The 21539-nt window shown below is 40.9% G+C and overlaps 1 protein-coding gene across 3 annotated transcripts in view; it reads left to right on the top strand.

Moving 5' to 3' along the window:
- LOC140729194 (coiled-coil domain-containing protein 171-like) overlaps positions 1-21539 on the top strand; it is a 417526-nt gene that overhangs the window by 349159 nt on the left and 46828 nt on the right. For 2 of the 3 annotated variants that reach the window (XM_073048682.1, XM_073048684.1), the window contains exon 24: positions 11327-11479. The exons of the other annotated variant lie outside the window; for it this stretch is intronic. In XM_073048682.1, coding sequence (XP_072904783.1) covers positions 11327-11479 — 153 coding nt within the window. The remainder of the gene's footprint in view (positions 1-11326; positions 11480-21539) is intronic. 3 annotated transcript variants of the gene reach the window in all.

Here is a 21539-nt window from a genome sequence, read left to right as displayed (position 1 = left end):
GTGTGGAGGATCAGAGGGATCTTGGGGTCCGAGTCCATAGGACACTCAAAGCTGCTGCACAGGTTGACTGTGTGGTTAAGAAGGCATATGGTGCATTGGCCTTCATCAACTGTGGGATTAAGTTTAAGAGCCAAGAGGTAATGTTACAGCTATATAGGACCCTGGTCAGACCCCACTTGGAGTACTGTGCTCAGTTCTGGTGGTCTCACTACAGGAAGGATGCGGAAGCCATAGAAAGGGTGCAGAGGAGGTTTACAACAATGTTTCGTGGATTGAGAAGCATGCCTGATGAGAATAGGTTGAGTGAACTCAGCCTTTTGTCCTTGGAGCGACAGAGGATGAGAGATGACCTGATAAAGCTGTATAAGATGATGAGAGGCATCGTCATTTAGTGTGGATAGTCAGAGGCTTTTTCCAGGGCTGAAATGCCTAACACGAGAGGGCACAGTTTTAAGGTGCTATGGGTAACCTGAGGTAATTTCTAAGTAAGTACATGTTTGGCACAGCATTGTGGGCCAAAGGGCCTGTATTGTGCTGTAGGTTTTCTATATTTCTTTTTTTTTATGTTTACCAATCTGTAGGTCTTATCTGTCACCTCCTCATTCTCATATTGAGCGGTAGGTCGTGTAGCTCAAGGGGATCCTATATGTATAATAGAACTAATTATTTTCAACAGAATTCTGAGAGTACCATAAAAAACTGATTATTACATCCACTGTATTACATTTTATAATATACTGTTCAATGCATATATAATTGTTCTGTTATGAGTAACTAGGCCTAGGAATGACAGGCCACTGAAAATTAGCTGGGTCATTAACTAATGGTGATCAAAGATATTGGTAGCCAGATGCTAAGTATACAGTCGGCCCTCCTTATCCGCGAGTTCCACATGCGCGAATTCAACCAATTGCGAATCGAGAGAACCCGGAAGTGCTCTTCCAGCACTTGTTGTTTGAGCATGTACAGACTTTTTTTCTTGTCATTATTCCCTAAACAATGCAGTATAACAACTATTTTACATAGCATTTACATTGTATTAGGTATTATAAGTAATCTAGAGATAATTTAAAGTATACGGGAGGATGTGTGTGGGTTACCGTGGATTGGGATTGAAAAAAATCAGAAGTTCTCTTACTAAGTAAGTCAGAACAGGTACATCCAGTATTATTTAGTGTCAGTTAGTCAAACATTTGTCTTATTATATAGTATATTTTTTTACCATTCTATGCATATAAAACGCTTAAGAATGTATGTTTCAGTGCCAGGCTTTCCTAAGTTTGATCCAGTGACAGATCACCCCCCAGCGTGCTCTCCACCGTGTCCGGTGGATGTGGAGGATCAAAAACCCAATAATTAAACCACTGTGTTGTTTATTAATAATTGTAGCTTTCATCAGGGCAGAGCCTTCCTCACTTTATCCTTTAAAATTGTTCCGATCGTTGACAGACATAGCCTAACGCTTTTCCAATGACCGATGGCGTTTCACCTCTTTCCAATCACTTTATTATTTCCACTTTATTTTCAATCGTGATCGTGATTATTTTCATGAACAGAAACACTGTGGATTCAGAGGTCCACCGCCGGGTCCTAATGTCCACCGCACTGAGACAGGTTGAATAAGGGACTTGAGCATCCGCGTTTTCTGGTATCCGCGAGGGGTCCTGGAACCTATCCCTCGCAGATAAAGAGGGCTGACTGTAATTTGTTGATGCTCAATGATTAGCTGTGTGCTTCTTGAGACTGACTGCATGGTAATGTAGCAGATAGCACAACACTTTGCACCACCTGCTGTAAGATCGGGGTTCAATTCTGCTGCTGTCAATAAGGAATCCGTATGTTCTCCCCGTGACCGTGTGGGTTTCCTCTAGGTGCTTCGGTTTCCTCCCACATTCCAAAGATATCTGGTTAAGGTTAGTTAGTTGTGGGCATGCTATGACGACACACGTGGGCTCCCTGTCACAATCCTCGCTGATTTGACTTGACGCAAACAACATGTTTCACTGTATATTTCGGTGTACAGTACATATGACAAAGATAATCTTTAAAAGGTCTTTAATTTTTAATTTGCAAAAACAGACCATTAATGGAAGAAGAGAGCTGTATTGTCATTGGAGGTCATTGACTCGTATCTTATGGCAGGGATAGGTGCTGGACTTGCTGTTTGTTATATACATTGACAACTAGATGTAAACACAGGAGATTCTGATTGGTACATTGGCAGATGAGACAAAAGTTGGTGGTGGTTTTAATAATGAAGAGGGTAATCTCAACGTACAGGACAACATTGATGAATTGGTAAGAAATGAAGAACAATGGCAGATAGTAATTAATCCTGAAAATGTGAAGTTTTGCTGTTTGAGAGGACTAATATAGCTAGAATATTCCTAATGAATGGTAAGACCGTCAGAAGTACCGAGGAACAGAGAGTTGTCCAAATATCTTGAAAGCAGCCATACAAGTCGGCAAAGTGGTTAAGGAGCCTATGCTAACTGGGACATAGAAAGTAAGAACAGAGAGATTATTGATCAACAAGACACTAGGAAAACCAAAGCCGGAGTAATGGCTGTAGTTCTGGTCACTTCACTAAAGTAAGAATATGATTACATTGGAAAGGGTGCAGAGAAGATTCACCGGCATGTCTCCTAGGATGGAATGTTTCAGTTATGAGTAGAGTTTGAATAGATGGGTTTGCTTTCCTTTGATTGGAGGAGGCTAAGGAGGAACCTGACAGATATACAAAATGATGACAGGCATAGGTAGGGATGACAGTAAGAAGCTCTTCTTAGCAGCTCTATGTAACCAGGGGCATAGTTTTAAGATAAGGAGTCATAGATTTAGAAGGATTTGAGAAAAAAAATTGAAATGGTGTTGGTTGTAACATGGAGTATAGTGCCTCTGGTGTTGCTGGAGGTAGGTATTCTCAGAACATTGACTCAGTACTTGCTGTTTTATTTTTAACATTTTCCTTTAGAAGCACCCAGTTAGCTAATTATTGAGCATCAATAACAAACCAATGACCAGCTGTCTTTCCGTTTGTTACAACAATGAACAGTAAAATCCATTTCAGTGGCTCTTCACTCAGCCCTGGAACATCTGGACAGTGAAGATGCATACATCAGGATGCTCTTCATTGACTACAGCTCGGCATTCAGTAGTATCATCCCCTCAAAATTAAGCAATAATCTTCAAGTCCTAGACTTCAGTACCTCCTTGTGCACTGAATTCTCAGCTTCCTCATTTCCTTTTCAGTTCAGATTGGCAGCGATACCTCCTCCACAATTTTCCTCAGCATAGGTGTACCACAAGGCTGTGTGCTTAGACCCCTATTCTGCTTACTTTATACTTATGTTTGTGAGGCTAAGCACAGTTCCAGTGCCATATTTAAGTTTGTCCATAACACCACTGTCAATGGCCACATCAACAACGACGAGAATCGGCACATAGAAGGAAGATTCAAAATCTGTCTGAGCGGTGCCATATCAACAACCTCTTACTCAATGTCAGCAAGAACAGGGAGGTGATTATTGACTTCAGGAGAAGGAAACTGGAGGTCCATGAGCCAGTCCTCATCGGAGAATCAGAGGTGGGGAGGGTCAGCAACTTTAAATTCATTAGTGTTATCATTTTAGAAGATCTGTCCTGGGCTTAAAAAGCAAATGCCATTATGAAGGAAGCACAGTAGTGCCTTTACTTTCTTAGAAGTTTTCAAAGATTTGGCATGTCATCTAAAACTTTGACAAACTTCTATAGATTATGTTGTAGATAATATATTGACTTCTTGTATCGCAGGTTGGTATGGAAACACCAATGCCCAGTTCATCACGGGTGAAACCCTGCTCGGATTTCCAGCATCTGAAGATTTTGTCTTGTTTACGTGTAAAGCCCTCCCCACTATAATGCACATCTACACAGAGTGCTGTTGCAGGAAAGTAGCATCCATCATCAAGGACCTCTAGTATCTAGGCCATGCTCTCTTCTTGCTGATGCCATCAGGAAGTAGATACTGGAGGCTCAGGACTCACACCACCAGGTTCAGGAGCAGTTATTATTCCTCAACCATCAGGTTCTTGAACCAAAGGGGATCACTTCAGTCAACTTCACTCACCCCCATCACTGAACTGTCCCACTTTCGAGGACTCTTCATTTCATGTTGTCAATATTTATTGCCTATCTATTTATCATTATTATTATTTCCTTTTTCTTCTCTTTCTTCTCATATTTACACAGTTCATTGGATATTTTTGCACAGTGGTGGTTGTCCGTCCTGTTGGGTGCGGTCTTCCATTGACTCTATTTTATTTCTTATATTTACTGTGATTGCCTGCCAGATAATGAGTCACAGGTTGTATATGGTGACATATATATACTTTGATAACAAATTTACTTTGAATTATGCTCTCAGTAGCCAGTCATTTCTAGGCTGAGTCAGTTGGGCATTGGACATCATTCACCAGTCACTCTTAGTAACTGTCATCTCCAGCCTTCCTTTGTGAAACTTAAGTCTTACTTCCATTTTATGAAAAATGCTGCACATGTGCCTTGTGTATGTCTGGAAGGTACCAGTGTGGATTCTCCATTGATTTGATTAGTCAGATTTCACTGTCATCTTCTATTTCACTTTAGTGTGCCCTCAGGGAGGAATCTCTTTAAATAGGTGATTTAGCAAATGTGGGTTGCATTTACACAACCTAAATACAAAGATATGTTTGTCAGCCAAATGTTTGAAGTGGGTAAGTGACATATCCTGTGCTATATACTGATATATATATACACCCTTGAGCACAGTGTTCTATGAGGTTTGAAAGGCTATGAGAACTCACCTAGACAATGATTCCATTTTGACATAAGCATTTACATGGCCAGTGGTTGTGAATGAGGTGTACAATATGGTCTATAAGGGGCTGTAAGGGAAGATAACTAACTAAATTTTGCTACCAGAGGCATTCACATCGTTTTCTTTTATGGTTTCAACAGAGTATCATTCCAAAAGTTGATGATGTTGATGCAGAACTGTAAACTGCAGTAAGCAACAAGGATGGTAGTACCAGATCTCCAAGGTCTAGTGAAATGGGCACATGTTGTAGATGGATTTTAACATAGATACCTTAAGTTCTTTTTTGAAAGAAAGTATAAGGATATGCAACAAAAACTGAATAGTGAAATTTTAAAAAGGTGCAGGAGTTGGAAGAGCTCCACACTGGTTATGTTGCCACCCTGATCCCAAGGTCTTGCAAAGAGTGACAAAGGAACATTTTCAAGGGGGGAGGTGAGCAGCCAGATGTTGTTGTATATGTTTGTACAAATTAGATATTAAAGAAAGGAATGAGGTCCTGCAGAGTGAATAAAGAGAGCTCGAGAAGAATTTAAAAAGCAGGACCTTCAGGGTAGTAATCTCTGGATTACTTCCAGTGGCACATGCTAGTGAGAATCTCGCCAAAGAGTGCATGGCTGAAAAACTGGTGTAGGCAGCAGGGATTCTGATTTTTAGACCATGGGGATCTCTTCTGGGCAGAGGTAGCCTGTACAAGAGAAATGGATTACACCTGAACTGGAGGGGAACCAATATCTTGGCAGCCAGATTTGCTAGTGCTACTTGGGTGGGTTTAAACTAGATTGGCAGGGGAGGGGGGATCTCAGGCATCAGAGAGGCAAAGGAGAGGCTGGAAAATGATGTAGATATCAGTCACATCAAGTTGAATAGGCATGACAGGCAGGAGGATGTCAGGGAGCAAGGAAAGTTTCCATTGGATTAAATTGCATTTATTACAGTGCAAGACAGCTAAGGTGGATGAAAGGGCTTGGATAGTTATATGGGATTGCAATATTATAGCCATTATGGAAACATGGCTAAGGGAGGGGCAGGACTGGCAACTTAGTGTTCCAGGATATGGGTGCTTCTGGCAGGATAGAGATAGTGAAAAGAGATAAAGGGAAGTTGCATTTTTGATTAAGGATGATATCATAGCTGGGGTTAGGGATGAAATTACTGAAGAATCAAGCAATGAGGTTTTATGAGTGGAGCTAAGAAATAAAAAGGGGACTATCATACTGTTGGGATTGTACTATAAAACCCAAGATAGTCAACAGGACTTACAGGAACAAATATGCAGGGGTGTGATGCAGCTTTGTAAGTATAATAGGGTTGCCATAGTAGGGGATTTTAACTTTCCTAATATAGTGTGTTCAGTAAACGTTCCTTAGACAATATATTGAGGGTCCTACCAGGGAAAGGGCAAAGTTAGACCATAGGGTGCGAAAAGTGGCTGAGGTGAATGAGGGTGACCATAATAGTAACAGTTTTGAAATGGTTAGGGAAGAGACAGAACTGGTTCACAGGTTAGCTTTACAAATAGGGGCAAAACAAATTCAAAAGATATGAGATAGGAATATACAAAGCTTGATTGAAGTAGGTTGTTGAGTGTAAGAGATCCACAGGCCTGTGGGAGGCTTTTAAAGGTGAGACAGGGTCTCCCTTTTTATGTTAGAGTGAAAGCCATGGCTGGTAGGGGTAGGTGACCCTGGGTGATGAGGGATATTGAGACCCAGGACAGGAAAAAGAAGGAGGCATGGGTCGGTTACAGGCAGCTGGAATCAAGTTCATCCTTGGAGGAGTATAAGAGATACAGATGTGTACTCAAGAGGAAGTAAGGAGAGAACTGAAAGAAGCATGAAATAAATCTGGCAGAGAAGATTAAGGAAAATCCAAAGATATTTATTTTCAGTGAGAAAGATTAACTAGAGAGAGAATATGTTCTCCTAAGACCAAAGGGGACACCTTTTCATGGAGCTGCAGGAGATAAGCAAGATCTTAATGAATATTTGTCCTCTGTTATTACTGTGAAGAAAGACAATGAAGACTTCAAAACTAGGAAAGGTAAGTGGGGACATCTTGGGGGTAGTCTGCATTTCAATAGAGAAGGTGCTGAATGTCTTAAAATATACGAAACTATACAAATTTCCAGGGCCTGGCCAGATTTATCCAAGAACACTGTGGGAGGCCACAGAAGAAATTGTGGGAGCCCTGGCTGAGCTATTTGCATCATCTTTAGCTACAAGTCAGGTGATGATAGACAGGAGGGTAGTGGATGTTGTGCCTTTATTTAAGAAAGGTGGCAAAGAAAGAGCAGGAAACTATAATTCAGTAAGTCTAACATTTATGGTAGGCAAATTACTGGAGAGGATTCTGAGTGATAAGATATACCCGTATCTGGAAAGGCTGGGTTTGATTACGGGTAGCTACCATGGCTTTGTGTATGGGAGATCATGTCTTATGATCTTGAATGAGTTTTATTTTGATGTAGCTTTGTGAGGGTAGGGCAGTAGAGGTTGTTTTTATGGGTGTTGATAGGGTTTCACATGGTAAGTTGCTCTGGAGATTTAGGTAGCATAGAATCTGGAGAGAGCTGGCTAATTGGATACACAGTTAGCTTCTTGGTAGAAAATAAAAAGTTGCATCTCAGACTGGAAGTCCATAACTTACTAATGTTCCCCAGGGCTTTTTGTTAGGACCATTGTTGTTTGTCATCTTTATCAATGACTTGGATAAGAATGCATAAGGCATGGTTCGTAAATTTGCAGATAGCACTAAAATTGGTAGGATTGTGGACAATGAAGAAGGTTATCAAAAATTACAGGGTGATCTTGATCAGCTGAGTAACTGGGCCAAGGGATGGCAAATTAAGTTTAATTTGGCCAAGTGAAAGGTATTGCATCTTTACATGTCAAATCTACACAGGACTTGGACCGTAAATGGCAGGGACTGAGGAGTGGTATAGACCAGATTGACCTTGGAGTACAAGTATATTGTTCAATGAAAATAAAGTCACAGGTAGACCGGGTGGTGAAGAAGGCTTTTGACTTGCTGGCCTTCATAAGTCAAGGCGTTGAGAATAAAAGTTGGGAGTTCAGGGTGCTGGTGAGTATTCTGTTCAGTTTTGGTTGCCCTGCCATTTGAAGGATTTTATTAAACTGTAAAGAGTGTAGGAAAAAAATTACAACGATGCTGCCAGAACTTGAGGGACTAAGTTATAGGAAGAGGTTGGACAAAATAAAACTTTATCCCTAGCTTTGTAGACTGAGAGGTGATCTTCTAGATGGGTATAAAATCATGAGGGACAGAGATAAGGTGAACGTAGTCTTTTTTCCGGAGTTGGAGTTTCAACAACTTGAAGGCATAGGTTTAAAGTGAAAAGGAAAAGTTGTAATGGAACTTATGGAACGTCAGTGGTCTCATTATTGGTACACCAGCTTCTTAATGTAAATATCTAATTAGCCAATCATGCGGCAGTAACTCAATGCATAAAGCATGCAGACGTGGTCAAACGGTTTGGTCTGAACAACTGAACATCAGAATGGGGAAGAAATGTGACCTGTATGATTTAACTGTGGAATGATTGTTGGTGTCAGATGGAGTGGTTTGAGTATCTCAGAAACTGCTGATCTACTGGGATTTTCACATATTACAGTCTCTAGAGTTTACAGTGAACGGTGCAAAAAACAACAAAACAATGAGTGGCAGATCTGTGGACAAAAAATGCCTTCTTAATGAGAGAGGTCGGGGAGAATGTCCAAACAGGAAGGTAACAGTAAATCGAATAACCACATGCTGCAAGAGTGGTATAAAAAAAGCATTTCTGAATACACAACACAACAAACCTTGAAGTGGGTGAGTTACAGTAGCAGAAAACCATGAACATACACACAGTGGCCACTTTATTAGATACAGAAGATACCTAATAAAGTGACCACTGTGTGCATGTGAAATCAGCTGCCAGAGGAAGTGGTTGAAACAGATACATTGCAACTGTTAAGACAGTTGGAAAGGTTTAAAAGGTCTCATAACACACTGGCAAGTGGAATTAGCTTGGATGGGGCATCTTGGTCAACATGGACCAGTTGGGTCAAAAGACCTGTTTCTGTGTTGTTTTGACGTGCAACGCCAAAACATTGATGTTAGAGCAGGCTGCTTGAAAAGCACTTAGAAACAAACAGCCCAGAAGCCAGTGGATTATGTTAAATATTGCAGATGCAGGAGAGCTAAATAAACACAGAAAAATCCTGCAGGTACTCAGCAGGCTAGGTAATGTATTTGGAGAGAAAAACAGTATTAATGTTTAAGCAGGTTATCTGTTATGCTCTAAGAATTTTGAAGGGCATAGATAGAGTGGTTGTTTCCTATTGTGGGGTGTCTAGGGTCTGAAGGCACAGCCTCAGAATTGAGAGACTTCCATTTAGCACAGAGATGAAGGAAAATGTCTTTAGTCAGAGAATGGTAAATCTGTGGAAGATATAATAAATCAGCCATGATGGAATGGCAGGGCAGACACCATGTGCTGAATGGTCTAATTCAGCTTCTATATCTTTCATTAAAACTGCTCTCAGCTGGCGTTCTGTGTTCAGTCCTGGACACCACACTTTAGGAAGAATGTCGAGAGTTTACTACACTACAGAAGGCATTACTGAAATAGAATGGGGGATGAGGAATCTGTGTAATTTAGAGGAACTGGAGAAAATTGGATTGTCCTCCAGAAGCATTTGATGGAGTAAATAAATAAGAACTGTTGTTAGTAGTATACAGGTCAGTAATTGGGAGTGGGAGGAATACAGAATTAAGGTAACTGGTAAAAGAATGAGACACCAAAAGACATTTTTACCCATGTTGTGACCTGGAGTGTGTTGCAGGAAAGGATGATGAAAGCAGATTTATTGGTAACTTGCAAAAGAAAAATGGATAAATACTTAGATGAAAGAAAGCTATGGAAAAAATGCACCGTCATTGGATCCATTAAATTGCTCCACAAAATCAATGACACAGGCAAGAGAGACAAAAAAGAACATACCACAAATTCCTGTTTCCAAGCTTAGTGTTCCCAGGTTAAATTTGAATTGCCATCCCTTCCTTTAATTATTCCAAGCTGCATGCTGAGATTGTGTTAACTATGTGGCATAGCCAAAGCATATACAACCTAAACAAGTTTTACCATGATGGTGCATGACTTCAAATGCAGAACATTAATGATGGCGTACCAATAATTAGGCTGGGAAGGGCACCAAACAACAAAATCTCATTGGTACGAAGCAAGACTCTGAAAGTAAAATATGCTGTTAATATGTTGGGAAGGGGACCTTTGATGGGAACGCATTTCTTTGACAAGAGAAGTGTGGTTTACTTGTTAGAAGGAACTCCATTAATCCTACTATATTTTTTCAGTCTTTGAGTGAATATTAAGTTACCATTTTGACTCACTTCTGTGGTTACTTTCTTAAGCCCCTACATGAGTATAGGCTGCTGACAGTAGCTCACCAGAACATCCTGTCCATGTTGTCCCCAGGTGGAGCTCATCTTCAACGATCCTTCCTCTCCCAGGGATGAGGTCTTTGGAGCTTCTGCTGGTGTTTCAGTAGGTCTGGGTTTTTATGGGATGGGATGGCTAGCCCCATCCCCAATCCTCCCCCTTTTACAGCCAGGCTTGGGACTGTCCATGGTGGAGTTACTTCAGTGATTTATATTATGACGGGAATTCAGTCCATGATGACAGAAGAGAAGAGCTCGTCTATCTCAACAGCCGGTTTCATTGCGACAGAGCACTGTCGCTTGGTGAGAACCTACTCAGTCAATATAGACAGTGGAGATGATTGTTACACACCCCAGCTGGAGTCAGGGTGACTCACAAACACCCAAGCAAATAACTGTATAACCCAAGCTAAAATGTTACCATTGAACTTGAATGTCTCACTATAATCCCATGAACACATTTTAAAACAAGATCAATAAATAGTGCTGGCCGCTAGGAATGTTGGGGCGAGGTTCCCTCCCACCCCCGGAGCATCACAATATTTTTATTTCCTGTTATATTCTAGTGTATAGTTAGGCTCCTCTCAGAGACCTGGATACCACTGTAAAGGTAATAATTTACTCAGCTTCATAAGTGGCACTGAGAAAAAAATATTCTGAGAAGTGCTTTACAGAAAACGTAAGGATGTTAAAATATTTAGACATACTATGTCTCACTATTCATATAAGATTTTTGGTTAAAACAGTTTATCAAAATATTATGGGTTCCTTACCCCTGACAAATCCATATTATATTACACCTGGAATACCAGAAGAACACTTAAAAATACAGAACATTGTTTATAGGAAAAGTTATATGATAAGTACAATGGAGATTAGCAAACCAGTGTTATTTAAAATTTCCATCTCAGGGTGGAATTATTTTCTAAAGCCTGTCACTTCAATATGGTGTACCAGATGCTCTGAAATATTTCTGTCCAAGCTTAGTCATAGTTGATAACTACTTTGCTTTATTTTTCTGTTTGCTAGAACTTAACCCAGACTTTTATGGATATTTACCAGCTGGCTAGCTCCAGGGTTGCTGCTCTGGAAGCAGAAGTCACTTCACATCAAAAGCACATCGGGGCTCTTAAATCAGAACTTCAGACTGCATGCCTGCGTGAAAATAATGCCTTAGTTCCAGTAAGTTTCTCTTTTCACACATAACATTTTACATGTAGGTCGCTGGTAAATTGTCAGATGTATGATGACCATCAGTCACTGTAATCTAATTATACTTATATCTGACAGTTATCGTCAAAAATATTATAGGAAGGTATGCTTCTATTTGTCACTTGTTATATATATGCAATTAAAGAAAAAGTAGATAAATCTTAACTCACACATATCACACCAGTGACAGTTATAGAAGTGGTTATTTTACCTAGAACAAGAAGTGTTTCATAGTATATTAAATGTTATGTTAATAAATATACCAAGTGTCTGTTTCCCAGCTGCTAAATGAGCAGCCAAGCTTTCATCATGGCAGATCGAAAGTACACAATGGGCTGTAATATTAAGCTCAAAAGTAGATCTTTAGTGAAATAATGCGATGGCTCTCTCATGGTCTTATGCTTCTCTGTCTTTACACAACAAATTATTTCATTTATTTGTGACCTCCGTACATCCTGGTTCTCACATTGCAATGATCTTAAAAATGTCAGAAACAAAACAATGTAGCTAATTTTTCAGCAGTTAATGTATTACTCAGTCAAAAGATCAACAATACAGCCATCGCGTTGCTGACACACGTTATATTCGGATATTATGATGGCCTTTGAGTTTTATGATAGTTGCCAGATGCTCAGTCCCTGGATACACAGTGGTTTGTGTAGCTACTTCACGGCTCAGGCAGCCTGGGTTCAATCATGACATTCAACAGTGTCTAAGTGGAGTTTGCATGTCTTCCCAGTAACTGTATGGGCTTCCTCTCCTTTCTTAAGACCATAAGACCTTAGACATAGGAGCAGAATTAGGACATTCAGCCCATCAAGTGCTCTACCATTCCATCATAGTTGATCTATTATCCCTCTCAAACCCATTCTCGTGCCTTCTCCTTATAACCTTTGATGTCTTGACTAATCAAGAACCTATCAGCCTCTGCCTTAAGTATACCCAATGACTTGGCCTCTACAGCTTTCTGTGGCAATGAGTTCCACTGATTCACCACAATCTGACTAAATACATTTTTCCTCATCTATACTCTAAATAGATGTCCCTCTCTTCTGAAGCTCTGCCCTCTGGTCCTAAACTCTCCCGCTATAGGAAACACAGAATTCTAGTTCTCTCGAAATGAATGCTAATATCCACTGCCTCTCCTTTGTCTATCCTGCCTGTTATTTCCTCAAATTGCTCAGATTCTAGGATTCCAACAGATTTTTCAGGCAAGATTTCACTCGCTGAGTATGGGGTGTAATGTGCCTCTGAGTATCCTAAAACTTCCCCCTTATTAATAGACTCCCAATGTCTTTCCAACCACTGAATTTAGACTAACTGGCCTATAATTTCCTTTCCTCTGCTTCTCTCCCTTCTTAAAGAGTGGAGTGACATTCGCCATTTTCCAGTCCTCTGGAACCATTACTTAATCTAGTGATTCTTCAAAGATCATTACTAATCCCTCCATAATCTCTTTCAGAACCCTGGGGTATAGTGCATCTGGTCCAGGTGACTTATCTGCTGTACCTTTAGACTTTTCAGCTTCGCAAACACCTTCTCCTTAGTAATAGCAACAACACTCACTTCTGCCCCCTGACACTCTCGCATTTCTGCCTTTCTTCTAGTGTCTTCCACAGGGAAGACTGATGCAAAATGCTTGTTAAGTGAATTCGCCATTTCTTTGTCCACCATCACTACCTCTCCAGTGTCATTTTCCAGCAGTCCAATATCCACTCTTGTCTATCTTTTACTCATCTATCTGAAAAATCATTTTGTATCCTATTTTATATTATTGGCTTACTTGCCTTCATATTTGATCTCACCAGCACCAACCTGATTTTCCCAATCTACCTGCATATTGAAATCCCCCATGACTATCACAACACTGCCCTTTTGACATGCCTTTTCTGTCTTCCATTGTAATTTGTAGCCCACATCCTGGCTACCTTATATAACTCTCCTCAGGGTTTTTATACCCTTGCAATTTCTTAACTCTATACACAGGGGTTCTACATATTCTGATCCTATGTCATCTCTTTCAAAAGAGTTGATTTTATTTTTGACCAACAGAGCTACCCCACCCCCTCTGTGCTTTTGGTACAAGTGATCTAACTCTTTCCTTAGATTTTAAACTCCTAACAATGATCTCCTTTCAGCTATGACTCAGTGATGCCCATAATGGCATACCTGCTACCTCTAACTCTGCTACAAGGTCATCTACCTTATTTCATGTACTACGTGCATTCAAGTATAACACTTCCATGTCTGTATTTACCACCCTTTTCAATTCTGGTCCCCAGATACACTTTAACTCATTCCACTGACTGCAATTGCTCTATCATCTATCTGTCCTTACTCGCAGTCTCACTACACACTGTATACCAACAGCTCCATTCTCAGCCCTATGACGCTAGTTCTCACCCCCCTGCCAAATTAGTTTAAACCCTCCCCAACAGCTCCAGCAAGCCTACCCACAAGGATATTTTTCTCCCTCGGGTTCAGGTGTAAGAGGTCATATGTTCCCTAGCAGAGATCACAATGATCCTGAATCTGAAACCCTATCCCCTGCATCAATTCTTCAGCCATGCATTCTTCTGCCAAATCATCCTATTCTTTCCCTCTCTGATGCATGGAACAGGCAGCAATCCAGCGATTTTTACACTGAAAATCTTGCTTTTCAGCTTTATAACTAACTCCATGTATTCTCTCATCAGGTCCTCCTCCCTTTTCCTATCTATGCTGTTGTTATCAATATATGTACCATGGCTTCCAGCTGTTAACCCTCCCCTTTTGAATGCTTCAGACCCTATTCCAGATGTCCCTGACCCCCTGGCATCTGGAAGGCAACATACCATCCAGGTGTCTCTTGCATGTCCACAAAATCTGCTGTCTGCTTCTCTAATTATGGAATCCCCTATCACTGCTGTACTCCTCTTTTTCATCCCTTTCTGAGTCACAGACACAGATTCAGTGCTAGAGATCTGGTCGCTGTGGTTTTCCCCTGGTAGGTCGTCTCCCCCCCCCCCCCCCCCCCACCAACAGTATCCAAAGCAGCATACTTACTATTGAGGGGCATGGCCATAGGGGTACACTGACTGCCTATTCCCTTTCCTTTCCTGACAGTCACCTGGGTATCTACATCTTGAAACTTAAGGGTGACTACCTCCCTGTAGCTCTTATCTATCGCTTCCTCATTTTCCCGTATGAGCTGAAGGTCATCCAGATGCAGTTCCAGTTCCTTTGTGGCCTCCAAGGAGCGGTGCACTTCGTGCAAGTGTAGTTATCAGGAAGACTGGAGGTCTCCCAAAATTATCACATTTCATATAAGGAACATAACACTAACTCTGGACCCATTCTTGGCACACTAGATATGTACTAACAGGAAAAAAACAACTTACTTAGAAACTCCACCTGTGTTTGCCCAAGCCTGCCCAATCTAACACTGTCCATTTACACAAGAGCCACTCCCACAATGGCCACTCTGCTTACACCTTGCTTCTTTTTAATTGGCCCCTGCCGAGTGCCTAATGGATCATTATGATTGTAACCTGCTAAAAATTCCAAAAGCACCGGAGCTCTTTTTAAACTCGCACTGCATCACCAATGAACGACCTCTCACGATGTTTGGAACCCACCGAACAGTCCTGAAAATCTCTATTCTTCTCATATTCCAAAGCTCTGCTAGAGTAGGATGGTAGACAGGGTAATAGGAGAATTAGGTAATGGATCTGCATCTATAGGGAGAAGCACTTTCGACGTTTCGGGCCGAGACCCTTCGTCAGGGCCTGCTGTGTTCCACCAGCATTTTGTGTGTGTTGCTGGAATTTCCAGCAACTGCAGATTTCCTCGTGATGGATCTGCATGTGTAGTTTAATGTTTAGCCTTCAGATTTAGAAATAATTACAAATTATGCATTTTAGAACTTAGAAAATGATGTCAATCATTGTGCCTAATTAGCTTTAAAACTCTTTGACAAAGACAATGATTTGGTCACAATTGATATAACACCAAATTAATTTAAGTGGTTTAGTTTGGTCTCTTGTTCAATGTTGGCGCTGTGGTAATTCAGGAAATTCTTTAGAGCATGATTTAAGTTTTTATAAATAAGAGTTAGGGTTTGAACAGTAGTTGAGAATATTCATGAAAATGTGCTTTGTGAGACACCTCCAGCATAACCTTAGTTAATGAAAATTGCTTTCCATGCTATTAGCTTATAAACTAAAAAATATTTTTATATTGTGAAAATTAATGTAAATTATCTAGCACTTTCAAAGCTACTGTGCAGTACATTGCATTATTAATTATAATATAGGTCTTGATTTAAGTGTCCTTGTTCCTTGCTGAACTACATCAATATCATGTACCTATATTTTCTGCATCTGGAAAGGTAACCTTCTACTGAGACTGTCTGTGAGCTGAATGGTGAGGCTGTTCGGTGTCAGGGTCTAGAACAAGACCCACTACCTCTGCGAGCTTTGACCATTAAAAAATAGCCCCCAAGTTTGCTATTTGTCAAAGCTGTCATTTTTGTTTCAAATTCTTCTTAAAGATAAGGCCTTTCAACATAATTAAAACTAGAAAAAGTGAAATAAGCATTAAAAATAGTTTATAAAATATTAATAAATAAAATAATTCAAAATTCTATGAAACAATTTAAAACATTACCGCAGACACAAATAGTGAAATTAAATTATTAATTTAAATTGTTACTGCTCTTCCGCATACCCGTGAAATCTCCATTAAAACAAATAAGCTTTCAGATCCTGGTTCAGCATCTCTGTCCAGAGATAACAGCTGGGAAATTCCAGCAAGCTCCTGCTCCACATTTCTGCTTCATACAGTCTAACAGCTGAGTGCAGCCAAGAAATTGCCATCATGCTTGGCCAACAAGTTCAGGACATCGAGATTCACATGAGAGTTCTAAACTTGTCTGCACTTGCAAAATCAAATACCAGCAATTTTGCCTCACAGAATCAAATCCGCAGTTTTTATGCTATTACATATTAATCCTAATTTAGCTTCTTGATGAAAGAAAGGAGGAAAATATTGCAAGAGTAGAAAGAGTTGAACTAGTTTTAGGAAATACATTATGCATGAAATGATAAATAGATGAAATTAACTTCTAAATGAAGTTGAGCAACAACTTGTAATTCACTAAAATTTTAACACATTTGAACATCTCATGGAGCCTCTCAATTATATTATCAATTTAAATTAAACCACTTGAGAAATTAGGGAAAATGACAAAAAAAGGAATTCAGAAAGATCGGTCTTAAGATTTCAAGAGAAAAGAGAGGCAAATAGGTAGATAATCTTGGAGGGTAGCTTTAGACCTTTGCAGTAAAGGTTTGGTTTTTAATGGTAGAACAATTAAGACCAGAAATGGTCATACTGTGTTTCAGGAGGTTGCACTTTCACAGGCTGATTCCAATCTAATCTTTCTACATGCTGCACCAAGATTTCTTGGCTTTCATTGTAATGTTTCAGGGAATCTCAGTAGGTTATCTGTGGTGGTGAAGATGTTATGCCATTTTATTTCAATCAACCATAAAGGTCCTAGTAAGCGATGCTAGCAATAATTTCAAGGTCGGCATCTGCATCATAATTTTAAAATTTTCACGTTCAGATGCATGTATTCATCACATATACATCGAAACGCACAGTGAGATGCACCTTTTGCATAAACCAGCATTACCTAAGGATGTACAGGGAGCAGCCCACAAGTGTTGTCACACATTCCAGTGCCATCATAGCTTGGCCACAATGGTCAGCAGAGAAACATAAAAAACAACAGGCAACACAACAACACCACCCAGATACTCTCACAGACAATCCTCCAACCCCAGGAAAGGCCTCCAGGCCTCCAGCAGACTCGTGGAAAACAGGTCCCCAATATCCCCAGTGGACAACAGACTCATAGACCCAGGGCTTTGGCCATTGGGTTTCAACTTCCAGACTTCCAAACAATCTTCGGTATCAACCCAGGACTAACTGATGACAGCACCCTAAACTCCAGATCATGAACTCCAGGCACCAATTTGTATATCTAGGGAGCCACAAGCTCTTGCTACCATTGCTTGCAAGACATCTGTTCACATGACCCACTGACCTTGTGGGACTAGTTGACCTGGTAGGCCACAAGCCTGCATCCTTGTTGGTCCTCGTCTACTGCGCTTACCAGGCCAGCATCCACAGATGCCCTTCATCACATGACCACATCACTGGCCTTCAAGTGCAGAGCAGAAGCCTGGACTCCAGATGTCCCCCATCACCCATCCACATCACTGGCCTTTGAATGTGGAGTGCAGAGCTAAGCCCTAGACCTTTAACTCTTGCATGTTCCTGTCCTCAAAACCTAATCTGACCTTCAAACCCCCAACATCCCTATCCCTAAGCCCTAACCTGACCCCAAAACCACCCCTACAAAATTAAAAAAACAACTAAATTTGAACCATACACTCGACAAAAGCTTCAGCAGCTTGACGCCATCTTGACCTGAAATTTCTTGCTTTCAACCCATTCTACGGATTCAACCCATCCTATCCATATCATCTTCCCAGCTTATAATTCAATCAGAGGAACTTGTGTTCTGTTGGACTTCACAATGTCAAGATGCTTTACAGCCAGAAGTACATCTTTGGAAGTGTCATCACTATTATTTAGGAAACCTGGTGACTTAATTGTTGTATCAACGCCCCTTGATTTCCTGACAAATCTGTATTTGCAGAACAACTTCAATCTGGCTTGGGACTCTGGCTGTGAAAGGCAAAATTGTACTGGTATAGATATGCTGAAAACTCTTCTAAGGTACAGAAGATCTATGAATATACTCGATAGCTACTGCTTTAGGTACCTTGTGTACCTAATAAGGTGGTCACTGATTCTATGTCCATGGTCTTCTGCTACTATGGCCCACCCACTTCAAAGTTTGATGTGTTGTGCATTCAGCGATGTTCTTCTGCACACCGTTGTTGTACCACAAGGTTATTTGAGTTGCTTTCACCTTCCTGTCAGCTTGAACCAGTATGACCGTTCTCCTCGTACCTCTCTCAATAATAGTGTATTTTCACCTAAAGAGCTGCAGGTCATTTTTTTTGCACCATTTCTCCAAACATTAGAGACTGTTGCGCATGAAAACATTCCAGAGCATTGAAAAATTGCAAATGGCATTGCACTCTTCAAGAAAGTAAAGAAAGGCAGATGAAAGGAAATTATAGGCCAGTTTGTCTGACCTCAGTGGTTGGGAAGATGCTGGAGTTGATCGTTAAGGATATGGTTTCAGAAGACTTGGAGGCTCTTGATAAAATAGGCCAAAGTCAGCATGGTTTCCTTATGGATAATATTGCCGGACAAATCTCTTGGAATTCTTTGAAGAAATAACAAGCATGATAGACAAAAGAGAATCAGTGGACGCTTTTTAATCAGGATATTCAGAAAGGCCTCTGACAAGGTGCCACATTGAGGCTGCTTAGCGAGTTAAGAGTACCTGGTCTTACAGGAAAGGTAGAGCATTGGCTGATTGGTAGGAAGCAAAGAATAGGAATAAAGCAAGTCTTTTCTGGTTGGATGCTAGTGACCAGTGGTATTCTGTTCTGCAGAGATCTGTTGTGAGTGCTTCATTTTCCATTCTACGTCAATACTTCAGATGACGGAATTGATGGCTTTGTGGCCACGTTTGCTGACAATACAAAAGTAAGTGGAAGAGTTAGTAGTCTTCAGGAAGCAGGGAGGTTGCAGAAGGACCTAGGCAGAATAGGAGAGTGGTCAAAAAAGTGGCCAGTGGAAAACTGTCAGGAAGTGTATGGTCGTGCACTTAGAAGAAATCAAGGCGTAGACTATTTTCTAAATGGAGAGAAAACTCAAAAATGCGAGGTGTAAAGAGACTTGGGAGTCCTCATGCAGGATTCCTTGAAGGTTAATTTGCAGGTTGAGTCAATGGTAAAGAAGGCAAACACAATGTCAGCATTCATTTTGTGACAACTGGAATATAAGCGCAAGGGTATATAATGTTAAGGCTTTATAAGGCACTGGTAAGACCTCACTTGGAATATTGTGAGCTGTTTTGGGCCCCTTTTCTAAGAAAGGACATGCTGATAATGGAGAAGGTTCAGAGGAAGTTCACGAGAATGATTCTGGGAATGAAAGGGACTGATTGATGGCTCCGAGCCTGTACTCACTGGAATTCAGAAGAATGAGGGGAGATCTTACTTACAGCTATTGAATGTTGAAAGGCCTCAATAGAGTGGATGTGAGAAGATAGTTCCTAAAGTGGGGCAGTCTAGGACTAAAGGGCACAGCCTCAGGAATAAGGGATGTCTTTTTAGAACTGAGAGGAGGAGGAATTTCTTTAGCCAGAGAGTAGTGAATCTTTGAAATTCTTTGCCAAGTCTTTATGTATATTTAAGACAGAGGTTGAGGTTTCCAGTGATGTCATCGTCGAGAATGGCAGCTTAAGTCACTAGCTCCTCCGGAAAAACGCGTATTAAGCCCTGTTAACCCATCAAATATAGTATTTTTCAAAAAATATTTGAACTGAAAAGAGGGGCAAGAATGGAGAAAAAGAATGGAAATAAAAAAAGCGACATTGCGGAGCCTGTAGCCAAAAGGAGTGCAGCGAGTGGCTCTCCTACCCAACCGCGTGCTAGTGAGGCGGACGCTGGGCCTCGTTCAGGTGAAGCGGCAAATATGATCGAAATTCTGAAAGAGATAAGGGAGTTCCAGAGAGAAATAAAGCAGCAGCTACATGATATTAAGTCAGAGCTTGCCAACGTCAATCAAAAAATAGCGGTGGCAGAGACTTGAATTGAGAAGGTGGAAGATCACGTTCAAAACGTTGAACAAGTACTGAGTAAGGCGATAAAAATATTAAATCATCAAGAAGGTAAATTGCTGGACCTGGAGGGAAGATCGGGGCGGAAAAATATCATAATCTACAACGTTCCTGAAGGAGCGGAGAGCTCATCTATGACGGAGTTTGTTGGAAAATTGCTGCGGGACGCGCTGGAGCTTCCCTCAGCTATGGAGCTGGAAATCGAGAGGACGCATTGCGCGTTAGTCCCGAAGTCTACCCAAGATAAGCCATGCTCAATAATAATTAAATTCCTTCAGTACAGCACCAAGGCGGAGATTCTACGAAGGGCGTGAGGTAAGAAGAGTGTGTTTTTAGACGATAAAGTAATATATTTCAACCAAGATTACCCCCCCCCCCCCCCACGGTCCTGCAGAAACATAAAGAATACTCTGAAGTAAAGCGAGTACTAAAGCAAAACAAGATTAGATTTCAAACTCCGTACCCTGCTAAACTTTGAGTGTTTTATGACAACGGGACGTGGTTGTACCAGACAGTGGAAGAGGCGACCACAGACATGAAGGCCAGAGGGTTGCCCGTCAGCGTGACCAAACCGAGGGAAAGCCTGGCAGAGGAATTATCCCGCTCCGCTTGGGAAATAGTGCGAGAGTCGAGAAGGCAGGAGACGGGAGGAGGCCGAGAAAGGTATATCAGGAAGAGACCGGGAGTTTCCCAAAGACTGTCCTCACCCCCTTCAGAAGAGCCAAAAGGTTTGGCTAACTTTAAGAATGTTGAGAAGCTAAACGGAAGCAAAAGTAGATGGTGATATACCTATCTCGAGAAATACTTATTATAATGTGGATTTTATATTACTTAGTTGTTATTCTTTATTCACTCACTTCTTTTTCCCCACCAAAATGAGAATATATATGTGTGCATATATGTGTATGTATGTAATATATATACAAACGTTTGTATATATGTATATGTGTGTGTGTATATATATGAATGTGTGTGTGTGTGTATATATATATATATATATATGAGTGTGTGTGTGTGTGTGTGTGTATGTATATATAGCAGGAGTACACAGGGAAATCTTTCCTGTGTAATGGATTTGTTCACTGACTTTTATGAATACTGCAATGGGGGCCCTCAACTCACAAGTAGGAGGGGTTATCCCCCACAGCTAGACATTTCCTCCAGCTCAACGCAGGGTCATCTACTAGAGACCTCAGCCTTGGAATCACACGTTCGTTA

This window comes from Hemitrygon akajei, chromosome 6 (assembly GCF_048418815.1).
Source record: "Hemitrygon akajei chromosome 6, sHemAka1.3, whole genome shotgun sequence".
NCBI classification, from domain to species: Eukaryota; Metazoa; Chordata; class Chondrichthyes; order Myliobatiformes; family Dasyatidae; genus Hemitrygon; species Hemitrygon akajei.
Note: the sequence above shows the minus strand (reverse complement) of the source record. Positions and strands in the feature narration are given on the sequence as shown.